This window comes from Mugil cephalus, chromosome 1 (assembly GCF_022458985.1).
Source record: "Mugil cephalus isolate CIBA_MC_2020 chromosome 1, CIBA_Mcephalus_1.1, whole genome shotgun sequence".
In the NCBI taxonomy this organism is placed as follows: Eukaryota; Metazoa; Chordata; class Actinopteri; order Mugiliformes; family Mugilidae; genus Mugil; species Mugil cephalus.
The window spans coordinates 37,376,858-37,394,200 of record NC_061770.1 but is presented as its reverse complement, the minus strand read 5'-3'; the positions used below and the strand labels follow the sequence as shown (position 1 = coordinate 37,394,200).

Below are 17,343 nucleotides of genomic sequence, written 5' to 3'. Positions count from 1 at the left end.
TACAAATAATGAGTGTAAATAATCCGTTTTTCCATCATGGTTGGTTATCATCATTGATTTCCTGAATTGATTTGATTATGATTCATGCTTTCAATGCTGTGTATTTAAAAGAAGGATTTTATGCATCATTGTTGGATCTTTCAAATCAACATCTGAAAAACCTTTTTTTAAACTGAGACCAAACTTCACGTCTCACGACAATTTGTGTGTGGTTATATTGTGGTTATATTAAATCTATTTTGGAAAAATGAAATAAATAAAAATGGAACAAACATTTGAATCCTGACATCATTGAATGCAGTGAATGTTAGTGTTAGTGTTATATTGACCTTCTGGCATGTGTAATACCCAGGGAACACTTAAGCACAGTGAGAAAATGTCTTAACAGTCGACTTTTAAATATATACAGGACTAAACATTGTGAGCCAAGATGCAGTTCATTTTTACAATTACAGAACGTTGAATAATGTTGAACTGTGGACAAAAAGATCCTGAGTTGTACGTAAACACAATTAATAGTAGAAGTACTGGTAGCTGAGAAAAGCAGCAAATAGTCTCACATTATCCATCAATATGAAGTCTCGATTTATATAGCACTATTCAAATTAACCTTATAAAATGCTTCACAAAATCCTAAAAATCTGCTAATTCAAGTCATAAATGCATTTTATGTTCTATATTGGATGATTTGAAGTTATATCGTTTCAGCAGGACACAATAGTTTAATTGCATATCAAATAACAATAGAAATAACAGCAGTTATATCCGTGGCTTCTACAGAGTTAAACTTTGGTGCAAATCAGGATCTGCTATACAGTATGAAAAGAAAATCAATACAAAGGGACAATTCTAGTATACTGATACTTTATCGCAATGGTGGACTTTTGATGTTGTAAAGTTTGTACCTTTAATCCCAGTAAAAACTGCCAAAATCATGATAACAAGTGTCATGACAAACTTCTGCTTGTCATCAAAACCAATCGGGAAGAATTTTTTATTTTTGTTTAGTTTATAGCAACTATTTACAGAACTATTCGAAGTTAAAACATGATATGTTTTATTTCCTCACACCAGAGTAGATACATGTTGTCTCTGTATCATCTCTTTGACTTCTGGATCGATTGGCCTTCTTTACCCTTAAAGCAGCGTAATGGAGGTTTTCTTCAGCCGGGAAACGCTGCTAATAAAACAGACAAACAGCAACTTACAATGTGCCATATACCTAAGAAGAAAACATTTCAGCAATAAGATTATTTTGAAAGTTATCTGGATACCTCTGAGTTCATTGGGTATGAAGCCGAAAATCTTTCATGAGACTCTGAAACACAAAGAAAAGTTGTGTTTCTATGAGGTTGAAATTCACTAATCATGCAATAAACAGTACTATTTACCTGTAACTTTCTGGCCTTTTCTCTTGTGTGTGTACAGTAAGGCAGCCAGTGAAAGTGTCAGGATAGTGGTGAACGCCAAAGCACCACTCAAGAAATACACCAAGACAAGAGAAACCTCCTCATCTGCAGCTTGAGGCAGACATGGAATGACATTAACAACATCATCTTTATGTAATAATCAGATCTGTTAATCAGATCAGAAAACATCTGTTACAGTTCTACTCACTCTTCAACTCCAGCTTGGTCCCATTTCCAAACAGTATGTGTCCACATGAGGCAACAGCACAGTTGTAGATCCCATTATGAGACAGAGTCATGTTCTCCATTGGCAGGTTGTACACACAGGTTTGTGTTTTTGTGTTATTTTTCCTCTCACAGTGATCATTCCTGCCTCCATGAGTGTAAATTAGTCCTGGATGAGATTCTTCAGAGTCTTTAAACCAGTAAAGTCTGTGTTCTCCATCACAGGTCCCAGTGTGTACTGTACAGTTCAGAGTCACAGAGTCTCCTAGCTGGACGGTCTGAGATGAAGACTGATGAACTGAACTGGTAATATTCAAACCTGAACCTTTTACACTGACTGTAACGCCTTCTGCAAATTCAAGTATTTCTAAAGAGCTACTTGCACAATAATATGTAGCTGAGTCTGAAATACGCAAATCTGAAATAATTAAGTGGTTTTTACCATTTCCAATATTTAATGTGATGCGGGAGTTGTTTTCGAATTCATCATAAAATGTCCAAGTTTTACCACGGATGTAGAATGAAAAGATGAGCTTTGGTTTCTGTCCCAGAGTTTGCTTATACCAGTAAAGCCATGCTTTGTCATTTTTTTCATAGAAACATCGCAAAAGTATACTTTCACCAACATTTACTGATCTGAAACCAGTCTCTTGATGAACAGAGGAGGACTGATGTGTCTCCTGAGCTGAAAAGGCAAAGACACAATTGATTTCAGATTTTAGAAGACAAATTACAATCTAGAAATGAGAAACGATTTGAAACACTGCCAAAATACAAATTATGGCCACAAAAGTACAACTCACCCTTTCCCCACAAGAACAAACATGTCAGGTAGAAAACAAACGTTAGCGATGTCATCGTGTTCACATTGGAGACTCAAGTGAAATGAATCTCGCTCTTGAGCTTCACCAACTCTTCAAAGACAAGACTTTGTTTGATTGGCCAGTCGAAGTGAAACTGTAGGTTCCATTAGGTAACATGTTCACAACAACAGTGACACTTGGTATATAGCCAAGGGGCAGGACTAAAGACTTGTTGAGAGGTATTTGAAAAGTGTAGCTACTCCTCAAGCTGCCGTTAGATTAAATCATGTACACATAAATGACCTCACATTCTCAGTCATGTAACCCCTTACTGACGTCACTGATAGGTCATATTCAATATGTTTGTTTAGCGTTAGGTTTCTTTAAAGTGCAGAAATGTTCAGAAAAAGGTGCAGAAAAGGGGATTACAGTCACATGCAATACATGACTGATTGAGTTGGGTAATTATTATTATTTTCACTATAATACTTTACAGTTGTAATCAGTAAGACTTCTGAGTGCACTCAGCTGATAGTTGCACAACAATACAGAACCGAATACGGAAATGTGGGGACTTTTTTGTAATGTCTGACATGGAGCAGACCAGTGTGCTCTGTAATGTTGATAGTTTGTAAAAGATAAAAGGTAGTGTCATGACAAACCTGTACCAGCACTGGAACACAAATGTGTGTCTTTTCCAGATTGTGATGCTTGCTCCTTATCCAACTCCAAAACCACAACTACAAAACCAGTTGTCAGTCCAGTGTCACCCTGTATGACAAGATAGGACACTGGTGGAAGGAAATTGCAGACGTGTTGACTTTCATATCAGGAAAAACATGGTACCCTTTGAAATAGTGAAAAAACCTGTGATTGTAAAGATGCTTAAAGTCATAGTTTACAAGTTTAAACCATTGAGGCAGCATTACCTCATAAGTACATCAAAACATGATTCAAGTGGAGTTGGACTCTCGTTTTTTCAGCCATAGCAGATCTCTGGACCAGCAGAACCATTTAGTCTGATGCTGTACTTATGTTGTTCTACTCTGCAACATAACCATAATAGCAACATGTCTCCTATGATGGTTTTATCCAACTTTCTTTTCTCTCCTCTTTTCCCTCATGGGAACTAGAGCACACAGCCTGATTGGACTTGAGGGATGGCAGCTTTCCAACACTTCTCCTCTGTTTTAGAGATTCAGGCATAATGCAGGGCAGCTAAGTGTGGGCGGAGCCTGGGAGCTGAGGACTGATTTAGATGGTGGTTTGAGCATTCCACAACAGATAGCTGTGACCTTCAAAAGACCGGACTTGCTGTTGTGGTCTGAGAAAGAAAGGATAGTGTATTTTGTGGAATTAATTGTCCCGTGGGAAGGCAGAGTTGAAGAGGCGAATGAGCGCAAGAGAGATACATATGCGGAGTTGGCATCGGAAGTGTAGCAGCGAAGCTGGAGTGCCCGGGTGTGCCCAGTGGAGGTTGGCTGCCGTGGATTTGTTGCGAAATCCGCCATTGCTCTCCTGTGTGAGTTGGGCCTTCGCGGAAAAGAACAGAGGGTTGCTGTAAAGAATGTGTCCCTGGCAGTGGGATGAGTCAGTAGTTGTGGCTACTGAGGAAGCATGCTAACTGGGGAACATGCTAAAGGTAAGGCTAGCTATGTATTGTCAATAGGTAGCACTTGTAGTAAGATTAATCTCATCTGTCGGTTGAAAGGCACACGGTGGTGTGGTGGCTGCATTGAGGGGGGTGACTCTGGGACGCTGGGGCTCACTGTTAAGCCTTCTTGAGGTGTTGTGGGCCTAACTTAATGAAACATCGGTGAAGGGAGGTGCCCACTTGAAAACCCCAATGATGTGCTGCACACTGCATACTGCCTACTGTTGCTAGTTAGGCTTGTTTGCTGGCATTTTCTTGTGTGTAACTTCTGTTCTTGGCAGAGGGGAGGAATGTTAGGCTAGGCTAATTGTATCTCCCTTTTGACAATGGCAGAAGGAAGAGATGTCTGGTCTGAGTGTAGTCGCATTCCCATCATCTCTGTTAACTACTGCTGCTGGCTAGGTTAGTAAGTAGATGACCACTAGTCTGCTGGTTGGTTGTCCAGTTGGACCAGGCTTCTAAAGGAGTTTTGCTTAAGATCATGGCACAAGGGATTGTAATATCTTGTCCTGTGTATTCATGAATACCTTTTCTGTATTTTTGGATAACAAAGTCACTCCACAGAAGACTTCTCCAATTCACTCATGGTAAGTAGTGTACTAAATCGTAAGAGATCATAACAACTAGTCGAAGCCACATTACTTCATTATGATAGGCTACTGTTCAAATCTCAGGCAGATGTTAACTCCATTATTTTTATACATCTTTGTCCTCATCTAAATGCGTCCTCTGAACCTCTCTGAAATGGATCTTGGCAACTCATGTAAACCTCTCCATGATATTCTACAAGTTTAAAACAACACTTTGTTAGAGTTACATTTTGCAACAAACATGTTCTTGCAAGGCCAACTTCGCCACAACAGCTAAAATCACATGTCATTTGTCTGTACACTTGTAGACACAGTCAGCAGATATTCTGATGCAGAGTACCAGCCTCACAAAACCACAGGTCGTCACCTTTTGACTACAACCACACAGAGACGATAAAATGAAACAGATCTGGGTGTGTCACTGTGTGATGCACATTTTGTACTTATGTAGGTTGTTGGTCTTTCACTGTGAATCTTTGTTGTTCCTTGAATTTCACACAGTTTCTAAAAAACACAAGTAAAACCACTGATGGAACAACATACGTTAATGTTGAGCTCCATGACAGCCTATACTGACTCCATTACTGGAGGATAATGTTTGGCCTCTTTGAAAGCATTGGACATTTCAGTTCATGAATATATTGATGGTAAATGACTGTGGTTGTAATGTCAGTTCTTGGAAATATCCCCAAATTTTCATCTGCAATTTTTTATTCTAGTTTCTGGTACAAATAATGAGTGTAAATAATCAGTTTTTCCACTGTGGCTGGTTATCATCATTGATTTCCTGAATTGATTTGATTCTGACTCATGCTTTCAGTGTTGTGTATTTAAAAGAATGATTTTATGAATCAATGTTGGATCTTTCAAATCAACATCAATAAAAATCTGAGCACTGTTCAAATCAACCTTACAAAATGCTTCACAAAATCCTAAAAATCTGCTAATTTAAGTGATAAATGTATTTTATATTCATTATTGGATGATTTGAAGTGATATCATTTCAACAGGACACAATAGTTTAATTGCATATCAAATAACAATAGAAATAAAAGCAATCATCTCCCTGGCTTCTACATAGCTAAACTGTGTTGCAAAGGAGGACCTGCTCCAGAGTATGAAAAGAAAATCATTAAATTTTGTTTTCGCATAATCTCAAATACAAAGGGACAATTCTAGTATATGGATACTTTATCGCAATGGTGGACTTTTGATCTTGTAAAGTTTGTACCTTTAATCCCAGTAAAAACTGCCAAAATCATGATAGCAAGTGTCATGACAAACTTCTGCTGGTCTTCAAAACCAATCAGAGAGAGATTTTTATTTTTGTTTAGTTTATAGCAACTATTTACAGAACTATTCAAAGTTAAAACATGATCGGTTTTATTTCCTAACACCAGAGTAGATACATGTTGTCTCTGTGTCATCTCTTCGACTTCTCGATCGATTAGCTTTCTTTACTCTTAAAGCAGCGTAATGGAGGTTTTCTTCAGCCTGGAAACTCTGCTAATAAAACAGAAAACAACAACTTACAGTGTGCCACATACCTAAGAATTACCATTTCAGCAATAAGATTATTTTGAAAGTTATCTGGATACCTCTGAGTTCATTGGGTATGAAGCCGAAAATCTTGCATGAGACTCTGAAACACAAAGAAAAGCTGTTTCTATGATGTTGAAATTCACTAATCGTGCAATAAACAGTACAATTTACCTGTAGCTTGCTGGCCTTTTCTCTTGTGTGTGTACAATAAGGCAGCCAGTGAAAGTGTCAGGATAGTGGTAAATGCCAAAGCACCACTCAAGAAATACACCAAGACAAGAGAAACCTCCTCATCTGCAGCATGAGGCAGACATGGAATTAAATCAACAACATCATCTTTATGGAATAATCAGAACTGTTAATCAGATCAGAAAACATCTGTTACAGTTCTACTCACTCTTCAACTCCAGCTTGATCCCATTTCCAAACAGTATGTGTCCACATGAGGCAACAGCACAGTAGTAGATCCCATTATGAGACAGATTCAGGTTCTCCATTGGCAGGTTGTACACACAGTTGCGTGTTTTTGTGTTATTTTTCCTCTCACACTGATCATTCCTGCCTCCATGAGTGTAAATGAGTCCTGGGTGAGATTCTTCAGAGTCTTTGAACCAGTAAACTCTGTGTTCTCCATCACAGGTCCCAGTGTGTACTATACAGTTCAGAGTCACAGAGTCTCCTAGCTGGACGGTCTCAGATGACGACTGAACTGAAGTGTTAACATTCAAATGTGAACCTTTTACACTGACTGTGATGCCTTCTGCAAATTCAACAGTGGTGGTGGAAGCTCTATGTGCGCAGTAATAAGTAGCTGAGTCTGAAATACGCAAATCTGATATAATCAAGTGGTTTTTACCGATTTCAGTTTCCAGTGTGAAGCGTGAATTGTTCACAAATTCATCATAAAATACTTCAGTATCACCAAAGATGTAGAAATTAGAAATGAGCTTTGGTTTCTGTCCCAATGTTTGCTTATACCAGTAAAACCTTGCTAATTCGTCATTTTCATAAGAACATCGCAAAATTACACTTCCACCAACATTTACTGTTTTGAAGCCACTCTCTTGACGAACAGACGAGGACTGATATGTCTTCTGAGCTAAAGTGACTGGAGAGACAAAGCAAAGACACAACAGATTACATATTTTAGAAGATAAATTGTAACATAAAAATGAGAAATGATTGGAAGTGTCACTAATAAAATTCAAACAATACAACTCACCTTTTCCCCACAAGAACAAACATGTCAGGTAGAAAACCACCGTTAGAGATACCATCGTGTTCAAATCAGAGACTCGAGTGAAATGAATCTCGCTCTTGAGCTTCACTGACTCTTCAAAGACAAGATTTTGTTTGATTGGCCAGTCTGAAGTGAAACTGTACATCCCATTAAAGTAACATGTTCACACCCACAGTGACACATTTGGTATTTGGGCAAGGGGCAGGACTCAAGTCTTCAAGCTGCCCTATTCTCACTTATGTAACTGTCATGTTTTTGTGTCCTTTTCCTGTATTTGTCTTGAGCTTCATGTTTTATTTTGTCAAGTGTCTTAGTTTCCTGTCTGTGTAGGTCATATTTTGTGTTTCATTTATTGAGATGGATAATTACTTTCAGTATAATACTTTACAGTTATAGTCAGTCAGACGATTGATTGCACTCAGATGATGGTTGATCTCACTTTATCAGGTACACCTTGCTAGAAAAAGGTTGGACCCCAATTTTGCATTCAGAACTGCCTTAATTCATCATGGCATACTTTCAACAAGGTGTTGGAAACATTCCTTAGAGATTTTGGTCCATATTGACATGATAGCATCACACAGTTGCTGCAGATTTGTCAGCTGCACATCTATGATGTGAAACCAAAGGTGCTCCATTTGACTTGGATGTGATGACTGTGGAGGCCATTGGAGTACAGTGAACTCATTGTCATGTTCAAACCAGTTTGAGATGACATGAGTTTTGTGACATGGTGCATTATCCTGCTGGAAGTAGCCATCAGAAGATGGGTAAACTGTGGTCATGAAGGGCTGGACATGGTCAGCAATAATACTCAGGTAGGCTGTGGCATTTAAACCATGCTCAGTTTGTACTAAGGGCCCAATGTGTGTCAAGAAAATATCCCCCACACCATTACCCGACCCTGCCATCTGAATGTCGCAACTGAAATCGAGACTGATCAGACCAGGCAACCTTTCCCAATCTTCTATTGTCCAGTGTTGTTGAGCCTGTACGAGCTGTATTCTCAGTTTCCTGTTGTCAGCTGACAGGAGTGCCACCCGGTGTGGTCTTCTGCTGCTGTAGCCCATCTTCTTCAAGGTTGGATGTGTTATGCGTTCAGAGATGGTATTCTGCATTCCTTGGTTGTGACCAGTGGTTATTTGAGTTACTGTTTCCTTTCTATCATCTCCAACTAGTCTGCCCATTCTCCTCTGACCCCTCACATCAACAAGGCATTTTCGTCCACTCGACTGCCGCTCACTGTATATTTTTTCTTCTTCTGACCATTCTCTGTAAACCCTAGAGATGGTTGTGCGCAAAAATCCTAGTAGATCAGCAGTTTCTGAAATACTCAGACCAGCCCATCTGGCACCAACAACCATACCACGTTCAAAGTCACTTAAATTCCCTTTCTTCCTCATTCTGATGCTGGGTTTGAACTTCAGCAAGTTGTCTTGATCACTTCTACATGCCTAAATGCATTGACCTGTAACCATATGATTGGCCGATTAGTTATTTGTCTTAACAAGCAATTGTACATGTGTACCTAATAAGTGAGTGTATATGCCAGCCCAAATAGTTCAGCTGAAAGCTTATTTGTGGTAGCCCCTGGAATTCCCATTCAGGCCAACTTACCTAAGTTACCTAAAGGATCCCAGAATAGAACAACTGTAAAGGCAAATGAAGATGTCTTGACTGTAACATCTGGTCTTGAAAACCAGAGATCCTTCTCTGACAAGTTTGACTAGCTCTAACTTAGTTTCCGCTGTCAAAATATGAAAATGGCCACATTTACTACCCAAGGTGACACAAAGAGCATCAGACGTTCAGTCACTTCCCCAAAAAACATTCAAACTAGCCATTTGTGCGTCTCAAAGGACCTACACCAATTTGTATACAAGGAGAACAGGTTGACCGAGTACGCTATTGCCATTGCACTCCAGACACTGCTGGAACATATAGAGCACTAAAACACCAATGCGAGGCTGATCTTCATCAACTTCACTTCCGCCTTCAACACAATCCAGCCCTACAAACTCTGACCCAAACTCCTTAAACTGGGATTTAACAACACCCTATTCAACTGGATTGTGGACAAACTACACACAGACTGTAAGAGTTGACAGGTAGTCCCCCTCTTCACTCCTCACCAACAATGGGGCACCCCAAGGTTGTGTGCTCAGCCCACTGCTTTAAACTACATACATGACTGCACGGCCTCTTCTGCATCCTAAGGTGCAACATCTGACATCCTGGTGTGAAAACAATAACTTGATTCTCAACATCTCAACAAATTGAAGACAACATAGGAAATAATCGTAGAAACAGCCAACAACACTACTCTCCACTCTCCATTGGGAGTGAGGTGGTGGAGAGTGTCTTACTTTAAATTCCTGGGACTAATCATATCAGAGGACCTGTCCTGGAGCACTAACATCTCCTCAACTGTGGGGAAAGCATGGCAACTCCTGTATAATCTAAGGAATTTGAGAAGCGCCCGAATCCCAAAGCAGTTGATGGTGAACTTTTACAACTGCACCATTGGCAGTGTTTTAACGTCTGTATTTTCAATTCGGTTTTCCAGCTGCACTGAGGCTGATCAGCATGCTGGGTGGAGTTTGTATGTTCTTCCTGTGTCCGTGTTGGGTACTCATTAGGTTCGTAATCATTGGTTTCCTCCCATGACATGCTTGTTAGGTTAATTGGTGATTCTAAATGGAGCCTAGTTGAGTGTGAGTGTAAATGGTTGTTTGTCCCCATGTTAGGCCTGTGATAGACCGGTCGACCTGTGCGGGTTGTACCCCACCTCTCGCCCGGGGACAGCTGGGATAGGTTCCAGCAGTAGTAGTAGATGAGATGAGAAATTTGTGCAAGGCCATTTTCACCACACTGGCAAAAATCATTTGTCATTTGTCTGTAGACTTGTAGACATAGTTATCAGATATTCTGATGCAGAGTACCAGCCTCAGACAACCGCAGATTATCAGTTTTGACTACAACCACATGGAGATGATGAAAGGAAACAGCACTGGGTGTGTTGACGTGTGTGGCAACTGTGATGCACATTTCGTACTTGGGTAAGTTGTTGGTCTTTCACTGTGAATTGTTGGGGTTAGGGTTAGGGTCAGTTCAGATTAAAATTATAATCATTCGTAACCAGTTGTCATAATGCATCATGAAGTTGGTTATGACGACTTGTGAATATGTATAAATGGTATTAATGACCATTATAATGCTTTATAGACACCTTATAAAATATTATGGGTGCATTCATAAGGCATTATAAATACAGCCTTCATAGAAAGTGCTACCTTGGCCTCTTTGAGAGCATTGGACACTTTGAATTTATGAACATAGCTATGGTTAATGTTTGTGTCTGAAAGGATGTGGGAAGTGCAGAGTCTTACATTGCTCTGGCTCCTATAACATGAGTAATACCCACTGAACATTTAAGCACAAAGAAAAAAGTGATAAAAGTCGGTTAATAAATACGCACGTGGACTAAACTTTAGGAACCAAGATGCAATTTATTGTTGCAATTACAAAACAATGAATCACTTGAAACTGTTGAAAAAAGCTTCTGACATTGTGCAATTTGCACTTTTCACCTCTACACTTCTGCTTGTCATCAAAACCACCAATCCATCAAACACATACACCTATGCGAGGCTGCTCTTTGTCGACTTCAGCTCCGCCTTCAACACAATCCGGCCCCACAAACTCTGATCCAAACTCCTTAACCTGGGATTTAACAGCACCCTGTGCAACTGGATTGTGGACTTTTTAACAAAGCGCACACAGACTGTGAGACTTGTGTCTCCTTGTGTTTTGCATTGATTCCTACTTGGTTTCTCCAGGTGTGATTGGCCTCATAGTTTCACTTGTGTCTCATCCTCCCTCTGCCCTCATGTGTCTTTATAGTCCTGCCTTTCCCTTTGTTCCCTGTTGCATTGTTTTAGTCCCCATATTCCAGTCTCCATGTTTTTGATTCCCTGCCGTACTTTTGCTCCAGGCTTTGATTTTTTGGTTATCCTGCTGTGTCTGGAGGACTTTTTGTTGAAGTCTTATTTTCATTAAATGCCTTTTGTTTGAACGCCGGCCTCAACTCTCTTGTCCTGTATTTGGGCCCTCGATCAAAACCCTCCATTTGGACAGGATGCAGGAAATGCTGAGTGTTCATGGTCAATCTTTTGACCATGACTACTTGATGACTCCATTTGTCGTCGTTTGTATTGCAGCTTTAGAGTAATATAGCCCCTATAACATGATTAATACCCAGGGAACACTGAACCCTTTAAAGCCTGAATGTATTGCTGGTGATATGGTTAAGCATATGATATTTGAATTACCATAACTCACAGTGGTTTGTGCTATTGACAAAATTCAAAGTGTAGCTGAACACTGGGAAGTTGTGCTTTTATCTGGAAGACCTTCATGACATCTCAAGAGTATAACTAACTTTTTGTTTTTACCAACAAATTCCAAAGAGCTCTCTCTTCCTGGGTCTCCCTGGTCTAGCATCACTCCCAACCTGCAGCCAACTGCAGTGGTGCGTCATCATTACCGTAATGGCAACTTTTTTTTTATAGAAAGTGTAATTTCCCAGAGTTTTGTCCATCAGTGAATTACGTTAATTCTAATACCGCAAGCTTTTGGTATGTGCAGGTGGATGTTCAGGTCTTAAAGGGTTAAGAAAAAGTGTTAAAAGTCGGCTAATAAATATACACATGGACTAAACTTTAGGAAGCAAGATGCAATTTATTACGATTATGAAACAATGAATTGCTTGGAAAAAGATCCTTGGTGGCACATAAACACTCTTAACAGTAGGTAGGTGAGACAAGCAGCAAACAGTCTTACTTTTAACCATCAATATGAAGTCTGCATTTGTATAGCACTGTTCAAATCTCATCTCATCTCATCTTATCTTTTGTACCGCTTACTCCTGCACTAGGGTCGGGGAGGTTGCTGGAGCCTACCCCAGCTGGCATCTGACAGGTTGCCAGCCTATCGCAGTGAGACAAACAACCATTCACACTCACACTCACACCGAGGGTCAATTCAGAGTAACCAATTGGCCTAACCAGCATGTCTTTGGAGATGGGAGGAAGCCGGAGTACCCGGAGAGAACCCATACGAACACAGGGAGAACATGTAAACTCCACCCAGAAAATTATAGCTGTGGCTTCTATAAAGCGTTTTCTCTGTGGTACGAATCAGGACTTGCTACAGAGTGTGAAAAGAAAATACTGACAGGACATCATTAAATTTTATTTTTCCATGGTCAAATTTCAAATACAAAGGAAAATACTAGTATACCAATACATTCTGGCAGTGATGGACTTCTGACATTGTAAAATTGGCACTTTTCATCTTTACACTTCTGCTGATCATCAAAACCAGCCAGAGAGAGATTTTTCATTTTTGTTAAGTTTATAATCATTATTTACAGAACTACTCATATCCTGCTATAGAGAGACAAAGCTAGAACATGATAGGTTTTATTTCCTAACACCAGAGTAGATACATTTATCCTCTGTGTCATCTCTTCGACTTCTGGATCGATTGGCCTTCTTTACCCTTAAAGCAGCGTAATGGAGGTTTTCTTCAGCCTGGAAACTCTGCTAATAAAACACAAAACAACAACTTACAATGTGCCACATACGTAAGAAGAAAACATTTCAGTAATAAGATTATTTTGAAAGTTATCTGGATACCTCTGAGGTCATTGGGTTTGAAGCAGAAAATCTTTCATGAGATTCTGAAACACAAAGAAAAGTTGTTTCTATGAGGTTAAAATTCACTAATCATGCAATAAACAGTACAACTTACCTGTAACTTGCTGGCCTTTTCTCTTCTGTGTGTACAGTAAGGCAGCCAGTGAAAGTGTCAGGATAGTGGTGAACGCCAAAGCACCACTCAAGAAATACACCAAGACAAGAGAAACCTCCTCATCTGCAGCATGAGGCAGACATGGAATGACATTAACAACATCATCTTTATGGAATAATCAGAACTGTTAATCAGATCAGAAAACATCTGTTACAGTTCTACTCACTCTTCAACTCCAGCTTGGTCCCATTTCCAAACAGTATGTGTCCACATGAGGCAACAGCACAGTAGTAGATCCCATTATGAGACAGAGTCAGGTTCTCCATTGGCAGGTTGTAGACACAGGTGTGTGTTTTTGTGTTATTTTTCCTCTCACACTGATCATTTCCATCTAAATGTCCTGGATGAGATTCTTCAGAGACTTTGAACCAGTAAACTCTGTGTTCTCCATCACAAGTCCCAGTGTGTACTGTACAGTTCAGAGTCACAGAGTCTCCTAGCTGGACGGTTTCAGATGAAGACTGATGAACTGAAGTGTTAACATTCAAACCTGAACCTTTTACACTGACTGTAACGCCTTCTGCAAATTCAACAGTGGTGGAAGCTCTACTTGCACAGTAATAAGTAGCTGAGTCTGAAATACGCAAATCTGAAATACTTAAGTGGCTATTACGATTTTCAGTTTTCAGTGTGAAGCGGGGGTTGTTTTCAAATTCACCATAAAATGTCCCATTTTTATCATAGATGTTGAAGGAAGAAATGAGCTTTGGGTTCTGTCCCAGAGTTTGCTTATACCAGTACAGCCATTCTGACACTCTTCCGGAGAAACATCGCAAAATTGTACTTTCACCAACATTTACTGATTTGAAGCCACTCTCTCGATGAACAGATGAGGACTGATGTGTCTCCTGTGCTGAAAAAGCAAACAAATGATTGATTTCAGATTTTAGAAGATAAATTATAACATAGAAGCAAGAAACAATTTGATATAGTGCCACTAATAAAATTCAAACCACAGTCGCAACAACACAACTCACCCTTTCCCCACAAGAACAAACATGTCAGGTACAAAACAAACGTTAGATATGTCATCGTGTTCAAATCGGAGACTCGAGTGAAAAGAATCTCGCTCTTGAGTTAAACCAACTCTTCAAAGACAAGACTTTGTTTGATTGGCCAGTCTGAAGCAGAAGTGAAACTGTACGTCCCATTAAAGTAACATGTTCACAACCACAGTGACACGCTTGGTAAGGGGCAGGACTCAAGATTTGTTGAGAGGTATTTGAAAAGTGTAGCTGCTCTTTGAGCTGCCCTATCACCTATACCCATGTAACCCCTTAAAGATGTCACTGATTGGTCATATTCCACATATTTGTTCAGGACAAAGTTTGTAGAAATGTTCCAAAAGAGATTACAATCACGTTCGATATATGGTGTTGTATATTGATGTGTTAATATAAAGAAGTGATCACTGCTAACAAGTCCTTTTGCATTTAAAAAGGTTTATCATGAGAAAAAACATGGTCAAAAAGTTTTGCCGAATCTGAGAGAGCTTCCGGCCAATTGTGGAATCCCCTCTCTTGTTCAGCTCCCACAGTCTCCTTATATATGGTTCTCATCCCCAAGAACCCCCCATTCATAAGTAGAACTTGTCACGTTACGTCTCGTAGCTTTACGAGCTGACATCTAGTAAATGACCTTTTAACCTTTAAACTTTGTACACATTTCACAAACCCCAAAACAGGAAAAAGACACAGGAAGAGGAAAAAAAAGAGGATCATATACTACCATGGATCAGTTACTGAGTTGGATAAGTATTGTTTTCCAATATAACACTTTACAGTTATAATCAGTGAGACTTTTGAGTGCACTCAGCTGATAGTTGATCTATGTGCCAGCCCAAAAAGTGGAAATTCCCATTCAGGACACCTTACCTAAGTTCCTTAGAGGATCCCAGAACAGAACAACTGTAAAGGCAAATAAAGATGGTGACCAAAACATCTGGTCTTGAAAACCAGAGATTGTTTACAGAAAGCTTTGATTAGGTCTACCTTACTCTCTGCTGTAAAAACATGAACATGGCCACATTCACTCCCCAAGGAGACACAAACAGCTACAAATGTTCAGTCACTTCCCAAAATCCATTCAAACTGGCCAATTGTGTGTCCCAAAGGACCCACGCCAACTGGCATTCGAGGAGAACAGGTCGACCGAGGACACCATCACCATTGCACTCCATCCATCAAACACAAACACCTATGCGAGGCTGCTCTTTGTCGACTTCAGCTCCGCCTTCAACACAATCCAGCCCCAAAACTCTGATTCAAACTCCTTAACCTGGGATTTAACAGCACCCTGTGCAACTGGATTGTGGGCTTTTTAACAAAGCACACACAGACTGTGGAACTTGTGTCTCCTTGTGCTTTGCATTGATTCCTACTTGGTTTCTCCCAGTGTGATTGGCCTCATAGTTTCACTTGTGTCTCGTCCTCCCTCTGCCCTCATTTGTCTTTATAGTCCTGCTTTTCCCTTTGTTCCCTGTTGCATCGTTTTAGTCCCCATATTCCAGTCTCCATGTTTTTCATTACCTGCCACGCTTTTGCTCCAGGCTTTGATTTTTTGATTATGCTGCTGTGTCTGGAGGACTTTGTGTTGAAGTCTTATTTTCATTAAATGCCTTTTGTTTGAACACCGGCCTCAACTCTCTTGTCCTGTATTTGGGCCCTCGATCAAAACCCTCCATTCGGACAGGAGGCAGGAAATGCTGAGTGTTTAAAAGGAGGATTTTATGAAACAATGTTGGACCTTTCAAATTAAGATCAATATGAATCTGAAAAAACTATTTTTTGACCATGACTACTTGATGACTCCATTTGTCTTTGCTTGTATTGCAGCTTTAGAGTAATATGGCCCCTATAACATGATTAATACCCAGAAAACACTGAACCCTTTAAAGCCTGAACGCATGGCTGATGACATGTTTAAGCATGCCATATTTGAATTATCGTAACTCACAGTGGTTTGCGCTATTGACAAAATTCAAAGTGTAGCTGAACACTGGGAAGTTGTGCTTTTGTCTGGAAGACCTTCATGACATCTCAAGAGTATAACTAACTTTGTTTTTACCAACAAATTCCAAACAACTCTCTCTTCCTGGGTCTCCCTGGTCTAGCGTCACTCCCCAACCTGCAGCCAACTGCAGGGGAGCTTCATCATCACCTTTTTTTTTTTCAAAAAGTGCAATTTCCCAAAGTTTTTTCCGTCAGTGAATTATGTTAATTGTCATACCGCAAGCTTTTGATATGTGCAGGTGGATGTTCAGGTCTTAAAGGGTTAAGAAAAATGATAAAACGTGTTAAAAGTCAGCAAATAAATATACACATGGACTAAACTTTAGGAAGCAAGATGCAATTTATTACAGTTATGAAACAATGAATTACTTGGAAGTATTGGAAAAGAAAAGATCTTTGGTGGCACATAAACACACTTAACAGTAGGTAGCTGAGACAAGCAGCAAATAGTCTCACTTTTATCCGTCAATATGAAGTCTGCATTTGTATAGCACTGTTCAAATCAACTTTACAAAATGTTTCACAAAAACATACAAATCTGAAAACTCAATAAAAAGAAAGTTCTTAAAAACCAAACAGAAAAATCTGCAATTTTAATATTCATTATTGGATTGATTTACAGTTGTACCCCTTCAACATGACACAATAGTTAATCTCATTTCATATTGAATAAAAATAGAAATAATAGAAATTATATCCATGGCTTCTCTGAAGCGTTTTCTCTGTGGTATCAATCTGGACATGCTACACAATGTGTAAAGAAAATACTGACAGGACATTATTAAATTTTCTTTATCTGTTGTCAAATTTCAAATACAAATGGACAATACTAGTATACCAAAACATTCAGGCAATGATGGACTTCTGACATTGTACAATTGGCACTTTTCATCTCTACACTTCTGCTGGTCATCAAAACTAGCCAGAGAGAGATTTTTATTTTTGTTAAGTTTATAATCATTATTTACAGAGCTACTCACATCCTGCTATAGAGA

The 17,343-nt window shown here is 39.5% G+C and overlaps 3 protein-coding genes across 3 annotated transcripts; all 3 read right to left on the bottom strand.

The window, feature by feature from the left end:
• Positions 1–771: 771 nt before the first annotated feature.
• On the bottom strand, positions 772–2,492 carry LOC125014179 (immunoglobulin kappa light chain-like). Its single transcript, XM_047595249.1, has 5 exons — positions 2,438–2,492; positions 1,618–2,319; positions 1,392–1,514; positions 1,275–1,318; positions 772–1,177 (listed from the first exon to the last, which is right to left on the bottom strand). Exons 1-5 carry the CDS (start codon positions 2,490–2,492, stop codon positions 1,058–1,060), a joined length of 1,044 nt encoding a protein of 347 aa, XP_047451205.1. The 3' UTR covers positions 772–1,057.
• A 3,572-nt stretch (positions 2,493–6,064) lies between these two features.
• LOC125014189 lies at positions 6,065–7,500 on the bottom strand. Its single transcript, XM_047595255.1, has 5 exons — positions 7,446–7,500; positions 6,621–7,322; positions 6,395–6,517; positions 6,280–6,323; positions 6,065–6,184 (listed from the first exon to the last, which is right to left on the bottom strand). Exons 1-5 carry the CDS (start codon positions 7,498–7,500, stop codon positions 6,065–6,067), a joined length of 1,044 nt encoding a protein of 347 aa, XP_047451211.1.
• Positions 7,501–12,871: 5,371 nt separating this feature from the next.
• LOC125018653 (immunoglobulin kappa light chain-like) lies at positions 12,872–14,369 on the bottom strand. The gene is made up of 5 exons (XM_047602699.1): positions 14,306–14,369; positions 13,504–14,190; positions 13,278–13,400; positions 13,163–13,206; positions 12,872–13,066 (listed from the first exon to the last, which is right to left on the bottom strand). The coding sequence occupies exons 1-5, from the start codon at positions 14,367–14,369 to the stop codon at positions 12,947–12,949; spliced, it is 1,038 nt and encodes a 345-aa protein (XP_047458655.1). The 3' UTR covers positions 12,872–12,946.
• Between the last annotated feature and the right edge of the window lie 2,974 nt (positions 14,370–17,343).